Source organism: Simochromis diagramma, unplaced genomic scaffold (genome assembly GCF_900408965.1).
Source record: "Simochromis diagramma unplaced genomic scaffold, fSimDia1.1 OVJJ01000487.1, whole genome shotgun sequence".
In the NCBI taxonomy this organism is placed as follows: domain Eukaryota; kingdom Metazoa; phylum Chordata; class Actinopteri; order Cichliformes; family Cichlidae; genus Simochromis; species Simochromis diagramma.
In genome coordinates, this window is record NW_024387305.1 from 2,736,245 (window position 1) to 2,747,514 (window position 11,270).

Genomic DNA, 11,270 nt, shown 5'->3' on the forward strand with positions numbered 1-11,270 from the left:
TGCAGCTTTATGTTCCTCTAACCATTGAAAATTGTGCTGAAGTCTCTAAACTAGAATCTTGTCTATCTGCAGTTAAGGGCTGGTTATCAGATCATTTCTTGCTCCTAAATACTGATAAGACAGAGTTGATGGTCATCGGACCACAAACATTTCAGCACTTGTCCCAAAATTTCATCTTGAAAATTGATGACAGTGTCATAAATTGCAGGGACAAGGTAAAAAACTTGGGCATGTGGTTCGACATGGTGCTCTTCTTCGAGTCTCACGTAAAAGAGATAACAAAGACCGCCTTTTATCATTTCAGTAACATAGCCAAAATCAGACAAGTTTTGTCAAGCGACACCGCAGAGGTTCTTGTCCATGCATTTGTGTCTTCACGGATTGATCATTGTAATGCTCTTCTTTCTGGGCTACCAAAGAAAAGTTTAAGAGGTCTACAGATGTAAACAAGCAAGGTTATAAACTTATACAAAAAAAAACAACTTTGAATGTAGCAGATGGGAGGCACTATATTCCATACCATGAATTTATTTTGACACTTCTCACTCTGTGATAGGTGTCAATGTGAAAATATACCCCTATTAATTTAATTTTAATGAAAAAATGTATGCCTCACTCAAATGATTATGCTCTTCTAATTATTTTTCTCTATTTTGCTCATTTAACAAACAATAATTTGCATTGTTTGCATATTCAAAAACTTACATTTTGATCTAAACATATCCTTGCTTGTTTACTTCAGTAACAATTTTATTGACTTAAAACCCATTGCAAATGTCAGTGGTAGAGTCGAGAAATTTTGCACTTCGGTGATAAATGCCTTTATGTTTATTTTATATTAATATTTGAATTTTATTTCTAGATCATCATTACATCTAACAAGCAGCAAGTCAGTTACTTCGGTAAAGGTTTTTAATATAAACAGATAAATCAAGACATATCACATGATTGTTGTAGGTAAAAACTATAAAAAAGGTAAAAACGTGAATTTATTTATTAATGTAAATGTGAAAATATGGTTCCAGTGTTTGTAAAAAAATGGAACAATGTCGCAAACAATGACTAATGTTAATTAGTCAGCACTGACATTTTAATCTTGTCATCAGAAATTTAAATGAAAACATTCAATATGTCATCTAAATGAAAAATCAAAGAATAGCTTTAAACGCTAAAACATCTAAATTTGATTTTACTTGTGGGTATGTTATTTTAAAAAACCCACACGCCTTCATTTAAGGCTTTTTTCCTTCACTTTAACGTTGAGGTATTTGATACAGAGACAACACCACTGTCACCAAAACAAAGAAGAAGAAAAAACAGTCCTGATAACTAACTCATATTTTCACAGTAAATTTATATAAAGTGATTTCTTAAAGGGTGATTTCTTAAGTTAAAAGGAAAGGAAGGGAGTTTCTTTGTTGCTCTTCTACATAGCTACATATTCAGTGTGTTCAGTTTATATACAGTTAAAACATGGAAACAGGTATACAGGATGAGCACAGGGTTACAGAGGATGTCTGTTTGCACAGAGATGCACTGCTGCTGTTGCTTCAGTAGAACATACACTGCAGTTCTGCTTCACATGCGCCTGTGGACGTGGATAATGCCGCTGCAGGAGGGGCAGGAATGCTCCACATCCTTGCAATCATTGACGCAGAAAGGTATGAAACAGCAAGGCCAGCACCTGTTGTGAACAAGAATAGCATCAAAACGGTTATCATATGCCCATCAACTCATTCATTCTACAGACTGAATATTAATAATAATTTGGGGAGTGAAGAGAGGAGAGTGAATAAGAAATACTCAGTGCCTCACAAACTCCAGTGTGTCATTGTCCTGCAGCAATCTGAGCATGTTGCAGTATAAATAAGGTATGGTTTAGGATCACCTGATTCAGTCTTAACTATAAACTTTATCCGAAAAAAAAGAAAAAGGTTTTGAGTCTAATCTTAAAAGCAGAGAGAGTGTCGGTCTTCCAAATTGACTCTGGGACTGGTTTTGTGGAAACAGCCTGATAGCTGCCAGTTAAATCTTTAAAAACTCTGGGACCCACAAGTAAGCCTGGAGTGTGAAAGCAAGGTGCTACATATGGATAATATGGTACTATAAGGTCTTAAGAAGGAGAAGACGGAGTCTGAATATTTAAGAATTTGTATTCGAGGAGAAGAATATTAATTTCAATTTAACAGGGATTCTTCAAAGAGAAGCTAATATGGGACAAATATGCTCTCTCTTTCTGGTCCCTGTCTCACAGCAGCATTCTGGATTAACTGTAGACTATATGTCATATGGCACAACATGACCCAGAGTGTGAGTAAAGCAGTGAGTGCGATCATTTACATTTTGAGAAAATTATTAACTTTCTGTCATGGTCCTGGGTCTTCGAGCCAGCGTTTTGAGTTAGTTTTGAGTGTGGTGGACTTGCGGTTTTATCTTTTGGATTTCAGAGATGATTTAAGCTCATTCTCTGTATTATTTTGTTCTGAGTTCAGCATTTCCTGGTGCTTTTGAGTTTTGTTTTCTATATTTCTGGTTACTGGGTTCTTGCTTATGAAACTTCTTTTTTATGTCCTAGTCTTGTCTTTGTGCTTTTTCCTGAGCAGCCGTTGTGTTTATTGTGTCTATTTTGTCTCTGTTTTTTGCCTTTTGTCTTTCAAATCCACAAGTCTTTGTCCAGGTCAGTGTTAGTTGATTCCTGTTTCATTTGACAACATCTTGTCCCTAGCTTTTTGTATTTAGTTCTACTTCCTGTGTCTAATTATTTGTGAGCGGTTTCAGCTCCTCCCACCTTTTGCCTGTTCCCTCATTATACTCTGTTTATTTAATAGTTATATAGTTTCCCCCTTACCCTTTGCTGTGTTTTACCTCGCATTTTGTTTTACTTTAAGATTAGTTGAATTTTGATTTCCTAGTGTTTTTGACCTGGATTACTTTGTTTAGATTCTGACAGTTATCACTTGAGGGTGTTGATTAATTTAAACTACCATTAAACTACCTTCATTCTGTGAGGCAGACTAAATCAATATTTTGATCAAATTTTGTTGAAATGTTTGATAAACCACAGATTTTCTGTCCTACCTTCATCAGGCCATCTGGTATAATGATGACTTGATGAAACAGGTCACACACAAATACCAAAAAACTGTGATATTTACTTAAATGTTGCTGAGAAAATAATCTTATATGACATTTTGCAGTGTGTTCAAATTTCTTCATGTGTATGTGTGAGTATAGTGGGGTTTTGACTCACAAGAAGACTCCTAATAGGCCACAAACCAACCAGGTGTATGGTCCGATTTTGTACTCAATTTTAGTCACAACATTGGTGTGGCAGTAAGGGCACAACATCTGTCCAGGAACGCATTTTGGCAGATTCTCCACCACCACCACTTGGCTAACTGCGAGAAACAACACAACACAGCCAAAAATGACTTTAATAATTATACATCCTTACTAAAACTCCACTAAACCTGGAATTTTGTGACACCAAATTCAGATTCAAAGTAACATTAATGAATCATAAATTAAGAGCACTGTATTTAAGTATTTAAATATACTATATGACTAGTAACCTCTAATTTCTCACCTGTCTGGACAACAGGCTGGACAACAGGCTGGACAACAGGCTGGACAACAGGCTGGACAACAGGCTGGATAACAGGCTGGACAACAGGCTGGACAACAGGCTGGAACACAGGCTGGACAACAGGCTGGACAACAGGCTGGATAACAGGCTGGACAACAGGCTGGACAACAGGCTGGACAGCAGGCTGGACAACAGGCTGGACACTTTGCTGGTAACCTTGTTGGAAGACTCCTGCATTGTAGTCCAGAGGGGGGCCAGGGTATGGTGGTGCTGGGATTTGGAATCCCTTTTCCATTGTGTCTTTCTATAGAAACAGAAATGAAGAAAATAGAAAATAGAAATTACAGTAAAGCTCTGAAATCCAATTTTTTTTCTCTGAATAAAACAAAGTGAAAAAAAAGTTAAACCACCAAAGTCAAGAGGAATGGGCTTAAGTCGAGACTGAAACCTGGAATCCCTTCTCACCAATGTTTGAAAACTTGCTTATCAGGTTGAAGCAATGAATCACATCACACTCTTTCAACATATGCAAGTGAGCAGGTTTGGTAGCACTGTAAATTTTTACAGGAAATTGTAGAACCTACTCTCACATGACTAAAAGTCCTGTTTCTCTGCATCAAATCACTAAATGCCTTTGAGTTTTATATGTTTGGTTAAATCTGTTATGGTGCTGTCTTCATTTGCATGTGTTTTTAAAAAAATACCCTGATAAAAATGCAAATCTTGTTCTGTGAATGTTAGTGTTCTTTTTGAAATATGTTGCATTCAAGTAGAGTCTTATTCAGTAATTGATCGTTTTTAATTTTATTGATTTATTTATTTTTGACTATCTGCTGCAAAGGTTCAGCTTTAATACTTTGACTCGCTCATTACCTGGTAGATGACTCTTTTTCAATTCAGAAAGACAAAGTAAACAACTTTCAATGGACTGTGGATCCATTTTTTTTTCATAGTCAACTGAAAATTGACCCCACACATATCTTTGGACTGTGGGAAGTAGCTGGAGTGTCCAGAGACAATCCATGCAAACACAAAGAGAGCATGCAAACTCCAAACAGGAAACACCCCAAAGACCTCAATGGTAACCACTTCATCACCGTGCCACCTGCCTTTTGATTTTATTTTTAAAAAACAACAACAACAACAACAAAAAACCTTCACCTATTGTTGTGTTTCATAAACCTGGCCCAAAGATGTACCACTGACTAAAAAAAAAGACTGTGTTATAACTGACCTGAATTAAATTTTATAACCTTGTTTCATAAAATAGAAGAAAAAAAAAGGTTTGTTAGGGACATTTTACCAACAAAAAACACGCTGCTCATAGCTTTAACATTATAGCTTCTTAATTTTTTCTTACTCTTTTTTTTCTCCACTTATATGATTGAATGTTTTTCTTAACCTGAGAAAAGATCACATGCTTCTTACCTTGATAAGTCGGTCAGAGGTGTATGGGTGGCAGTGTGGTCCTGCTTCTTTCTCAGTGTGACAGTGACTGTATTAAATACACAAATGCAACTGCATTGCGTCGAAAAGAAGGTGGAGCAGCAACACTATGAATAGGCAGGTGATTAGGTGGGCGTGTCAGTGTTTTTGTAAAATTCTAAATGTCATTGTCTTGCTTTAGTGCGCACATGCACATACTGAGATGTACTTCAACACTGTGATCTTAGGATCCTGAGAAAAGAAGGCAAAAGGAGTTCTTTAAGTTTGCGAAGACATTTCATCTGTCATTCATAGAGAGAAGTGAAACTTTTAAAGGTACCAATTACTAATCATGAGCGTCATCACATGAGCAAAGGGGTGAAAAATGGTGTGGGTCATTATCATCGGTGGAAGATAAGGATGAAACCACTGTGAGACGGCCCGTTCTATCATGTGACCTATTGAGGTCATCTAATGCAAGGTGCGAGTGGAGGTTCAAGCACCTGGGACAGTATGTCAGGACTGCATTAGAGGTGGTTGATAGCTGATGTTATAAGTCACTACCCCTGTTCAACAACGGTCATTCACAGTGGACATAGGTGGACTCGTCTTTCAAACCATCTGTCTTCTCGGTCCAAAATGTGAACATTGGCATCGTCAAAAGAGTGTCTTGTCCTGTGTCTCAGTTTTGTCCTGTTGAGTCTTGTCCTGTTGATGTGGCTCTTCTATGTTTTGCCATGTGTTTGTGGATCTAACTGCATCCCATTTTTTAATAAACATATTCAACAAAGCACCTATATGCTTGTTATGTTGACAAATTTAACTAAATGTTCAAATACCAAAACTCAAACCACCACATGTTTGGTTTTAATTTTATGAGTTGAAATTTCATTTTAGTTACTCAAAAGAAATGTAAACAAAATTTAGTGAACTACAATAACCATGAAACTTCTACTGAAAGTGATCTAAAATCTGTGTTTATCTATGAGCAGGAATTAGAAAGGCATTTGCCGTAGATCATTCAGTCAGTACTTTTACTCCTTTAATTTATGGCAGTCATACAGAAGCCCAAAATCAGTAAGCCTGTAAGGAATTTTTTTGTCATATCTTTTTTACTAAAGTAATTTTTGACCAGTGAATGTTTACTTAATCAAAGTAAAGAAGAAAGAAATTAAAAGTAACATAAATCCTGAATGGGCATGGAATGCAAAGGTTAAAAATGTAATTGAAAGACAGTGAAGTCCTTAAATAAGGATAAATCAGTGACCCACAACCCAGACTCACTTATCTGAGTCTGGGTCGTGGGGGCAACAGCCTAAGCAGAGAACCCAGCCCTCCCTTTCCCTTTCCAGTTCCACAGAACTGCATGTGGAACTTCCACAGAGCATCCTCACACAGAACATGACATCGTGGTTTGGGAACAGCTGTGTGAAGGACCAAAAAGCTCTCCAGAGAGTGATCCGTACAGCAGAACGCTGCTGCAGGATTGCTCTCCCCCCGCTTCAGGACACCTACACCAGGAGATGCCGGACTAGAGCAGCGCAGATACTGAAGGACCCGTCCCATCCTGGCAACAAACTGTTCCAACTTCTGCAATCTGGTAGAAGGTTCCGCATCTTCCGGGCAAGGACAGAGAGACTCAAGAGGAGCTTCTATCCCCAAGCCATCCGTGCCCTAAACACACACACCCGCCCTCTCACATCATCTATAATTGACTGAGACAGGACTCTTCCAGACACTAAACCAAGGCACAATGTACATTTCAATTCCTTTAATTTTAAATATGTTTATATTGTCTATCCTGTAAATAGTCAGATGTCTATTCATATTAATGTACAGAATTCACCTGCTTGCTGCTACTACTGCACATTCACCCAATGTATATACTATATATATATATAATGTTCTTCCTCTGCCCCCCCCCCCCCATTTTTGCACATGTCGAGGAGCGTGTCAGGCTACATTTCACTGTGTGTTATACTTGTATAACTATGCATGTGACAAATAAAGAACCTTGAACCTTGAACCTTGAAGAGTGTTCCACAGACCATTCCAGGACCACTCTCCTTGGGATTGTGTCTGGCTTATCCATCTTGTTGCTCTGATGAATTGCTAGGGTCTTCATACTCGTGGTACTTCTGTACATGCTTTGTGACTCCTCTGACTGCCCTCCCCTCCCATTTTTTATGCAGTGTAAGCAGTGTGCTGCTTTGAATAACGTGTAGGTAGGAAGTAAAAAAAAAAAAACCTTAAAATAAATGTATGCAAATTATATACAAACATTCATATAATAAAACCAAACCTATGAAAGACAGAATAAAGCATTAACTTTATTAACTACTTCTACCCCGTAACACCCGAACCACCTCAACTGGCTGCTTTCTATGTGGAAGAGTAGCGGTACTCTGAGCCCCTCCCAGGTGGTTGAAGTCCTCATCTTTTCCAGCTGAGGACCATGGACCATCTCATTCCCGCCGCTTCACACTCGTCTGCGAACCATTCCAGTGCGAGCTAGAGTCCACCGCCTGATGAAACCAACAGAACCAGATCATCTGTGAAAAGCAGAGACAAGAGTCTGAGACTGCCCAAGTGGAAGCCTTGCGCCACTTGGCTACGCCTAGAAATTCTGTCCATAAAAATTATGAACAGAATCAGTGACAAAGGGCAGCCCTAGCAGAGTCCAACGCCCACCGGGAACGAGTTCGACTTATTACCAGCTATGTGGACCAAGCTTTTGCAATGGTTATACATAAGGATCAAATGGCTTGTAGCAATGGGACAGACTTCCAAAGCACATCCCACAGAACACTCTGAGGGACATGGGTCTTGCAGACCAGGGTCTCTGCCAGGCTTTCCAAGTGTATCCTGACCTTACTTTCATGCGAGCCTGGTCTGTCCAGCATCCTCCCCCGCCACCTGATCCAACTCACCACCAGGTGGTGATTAGTTGACAGCTCAGCATCTCTGTTCACCTGAGTGTCAAAATCAATCATTAACTTATGACCTAGTATGTTATGGACACCCTCATGTTCGAACATGGTGTTTGTTATGGACAAACTGTGGTTTACACAGAAGTCCAGATCTGGCAGGCTGTTACTCCCAGTCATGCCCCTCCACGTCTCACTGTCATTGCCCACATGAGCATCAAAGTCTCCAAGTAGAATGATAGAGTCCCCACCCGGTGATTCCAAGAAGGCCAGGTACTCTAAATGGTAAGCACAGACAACAGTGAGGACCCGTTTTCTGCAGGGAACAAACCCTCTCGTCCACCGGAAAACCCCCAACGTACAGGCAGCAAGTTGAGGGATACCAAGATACCCACTCCAGCCTGCTGCTTCTCACCAAAGGCCAGTGAGTGGGGCACAGGTTTGATCTGTTTGGCCTGGCAGCAGGTTGGCAGATAAGTGATCCAGTATGCATAAGTATAAAGGGTCTGCTGGCACCAATTACATGTCAGAGGGATACCCTCTCTCAAGTGAAATTATCTTGTTATTATCAGTGGTATAAACTTTATCCGCTCTTATCATATTTATTTGCTGACAGTTTCTGCTGCTTGGGTCCAGATTGCATTTAACTATGATGTGGGTAGCAACACTTCAGTGACCTGTGTTTCATTGTCGCCATTGCCTTATTTAAATCTTGTATGTGTTTAAATGCTTTTTGGTATAGTGACCTCCTGGGTGTTAACTGTCACAGTCTGTTAGGCAGAGGACTCACTCACAGGACTCTGAAGTTTAGAGAGATGGAGAAGGATTTATTTACAATGTGTCACCAAGTGAAGATATATACATATATACAGTGGAACTGGTAAACAGGCAACACGGGGCTCCGGGGGGGAGGTGTCCGAAGGTGAGGGAAGGTCCAGGGCAGGCACACACACGCTCCTCTTTTACACAGTCGCGACTCACTCAGGCAGTCCGATCCAGAATGCTTATGCTCACTCACACACGTCCACAGGAATTCATGCAGCAGGAGAGACGGGCAGGGAATCCAGTAGGCCTGTACACAAAGGAAAACCACGTTAGGAGGAAACTCTATACTAGGCTACACCAACGCTAGGTAGTGCGACGATCCAGCAAGGAAGCAACATCTCCTGCCATCTTAAGTAGTCTGCAAGGAATAATACTCGTGAGAGAAGCCAGAGCAGAATCAGCATGAGTGAGCCACAGGTGTGTGTTGAGGGTGGGTTCAGAGGCGGGGAAGCAAAGTCCAGTTACGCCCTGGTGGGAGAGGCGAAGGCACACCACACCCTCTCCAGAGGGAGATTTTTGTCTTGAAATTTGAGGGGGCTCTGACTATGAGGGAAAGTCTTCTTCACGTTGTTCTTCTTTTACATTGTCTTTCCTCCTTCCATTTCAAATACAACACTGATTATTCTATTGATTATTCAATGATTAATCAAGTAATTAGATGAAAAAAATAATACTTTTAAGTTATTAATGAGCACTAATACATCTTCAAAAAAGAAAAAAAAATGTTTAGCCTTTTAAAATAAAATGCTCATTGGTTTCTCTTTTAGATATTGCAATGTTTTTAATGGTTCGACTGATTACAGCTACATGTATCGAAAAAAAAAAGTCATAATAAAATAACATATTTTGAAGAAAATATTTTCTTAAATGTTGTATCATTGTATCTCCTGGATAAGATACATTTGGTGTGCGTTCATGGGTATGCGTGTGTGTGTCTACATGGTCCTGGTGAATGAGTAAGTATGTGTGTTTAAAGGGGAATGCGGTGGCTGCAATGAAGAAAAGCAAGAATATCAACATTCTCAGAAGCGAGGTTTGGCCTGTGGTTTGGCCTGTGTGTTAATGCAACTTGCAGATGACAAACAGTTGCAGTTCTGATTACGTTGATGTTAATCAATCATGTTTATAATTAATGTTAATAATAATTAAATGTCCAGCCTAACAGTATCGGCTCAGTGGCCAAAGTTTTACTGACTGCTGTATACTTTTAATTGCCTGCAAATATATATATATATATATTAATCATTTTAACTATAAAAATGATTTATCTATATTATATAGATATCTCAATTTGAAAAATAAGGTTACTAAAGCTTTGAATTACATATGGTCTTGTAAATCTCCTGGCTCCTTTAGACTAAGGTGATCAGCCGCTCTCTTTTCCTCGGACGTCTCCACTTTTCACGTTCTGTCCGGGGCGTCCGGGGGGATTTTCAAGATTGATGAAAATGTCCGGGTTTTTCTGTAGGCCTATGGAGAACCCATATGTTCTGCGCTCACAGACGGGACAGACAGCGCGCAGCAGTGTGCCTGGTGATGTTTCAAAGATGTCAAAGAGCAAGTGCATCTTTTCAGACGAACTGCAAAAGAAATTTCCCTCGTACCGTCCCTGGTCGAAATAAATTGGAGGCTGAGTGCACCGTGTTCAGAGCTGGCACATACATTTGTGTGTCTAACAAAGGTGCCGGAGATCTTGTTGCTCACGTGGACACAGAAAAACATAAAAAGGCTGTATGAAAATAAATCTATAAGTTGACTGAGTTCTTTGTTACACCTGGGAAAACGAGGATGCTGCGGTATCTGCAGCAGATTGCACTGGCAATTCATACTGTGAAGCATCACAATATCTACAGATCCATGAATTGCACTAGTGCATTGCTTAAAAAAGCATTTACAGACTCTAACACAGCTAAAAAGTTCAGCAGTGCGCGCACCAAGACTGAAGCTCTTGTCAATGGTGTGATAGCGCCACATTCAGTAAAGTCACTCGTAATGAAATCCAGTACTGTCGCATTTCTACAGACGGAAGTAACCATGGAGCAGAGAAAATATTCCCAATCATAATTCAGTACTTTGACTGGAAGAATAGTGGCGTGCAAACAGTAGCGGTTTTTGATATATTGGTGGGGTGGCAAAAAAAAAAAAAGTCGCTCGCACCCACGCTGCCCCGACATCACGCCAGCGCATTTCGGGGATTGCATGGGCACCGATCGGTTTTCTATTGCCCATTTGCGGGAAGCAAAGGCGCCCTCCGTTTGCGAGGTGCGCCTGCTGCTTGCCACACACAGGGAGGAGAGGGGCGGGACGGCGGGGGATTCTCTGGCTGGCTGGAGGGGCTTCGAATAACCAGCTCGAAAAAAACCAAAATAAAAACAAACCAACAAACTAGGACTGTCAACGTTAACGCCGTCGTTACGATTATACGATTAAAGTTTTTAACCCAAAGTCCAAGGGCGTAGATTTGGCATGGACCGAAGGGACGTGTCCCCACGAATAATTTGATCTCT

The 11,270-nt window shown here is 40.1% G+C and overlaps 1 protein-coding gene across 2 annotated transcripts; it reads right to left on the reverse strand.

Annotated features, from left to right (window-relative positions):
* Window positions 1-890: 890 nt before the first annotated feature.
* LOC120717005 (lipopolysaccharide-induced tumor necrosis factor-alpha factor homolog) lies at window positions 891-5,124 on the reverse strand. 2 transcript variants are annotated; one of them, XM_040004788.1, is made up of 5 exons: window positions 5,015-5,070; window positions 4,821-4,839; window positions 3,587-3,890; window positions 3,251-3,398; window positions 891-1,684 (listed from the first exon to the last, which is right to left on the reverse strand). In XM_040004788.1, the coding sequence occupies exons 3-5, from the start codon at window positions 3,879-3,881 to the stop codon at window positions 1,579-1,581; spliced, it is 549 nt and encodes a 182-aa protein (XP_039860722.1). In that variant the 5' UTR covers window positions 3,882-3,890; window positions 4,821-4,839; window positions 5,015-5,070; the 3' UTR covers window positions 891-1,578. The 2 variants fall into 2 exon arrangements, with proteins under 2 accessions (XP_039860722.1, XP_039860721.1); XM_040004787.1 differs by lacking the exon at window positions 4,821-4,839 and having other exon boundaries at window positions 5,015-5,124.
* Between the last annotated feature and the right edge of the window lie 6,146 nt (window positions 5,125-11,270).

Excerpts from the sequence above, each read along its gene's own strand:
- LOC120717005 (XM_040004787.1), bottom strand. The coding sequence starts at position 3,881 with ATGGAAAAGGGATTCCAAATCCCAGCACCACCATACCCTGGCCCCCCT. Across the intron at positions 3,399-3,586 it reads CCAGCCTGTTGTCCAGACAG|TTAGCCAAGTGGTGGTGGTG; the intron begins GTGAGAAATTAG and ends TGTTTCTCGCAG. Across the intron at positions 1,685-3,250 it reads GGCCTATTAGGAGTCTTCTT|GTGCTGGCCTTGCTGTTTCA; the intron begins GTGAGTCAAAAC and ends TGTTCACAACAG.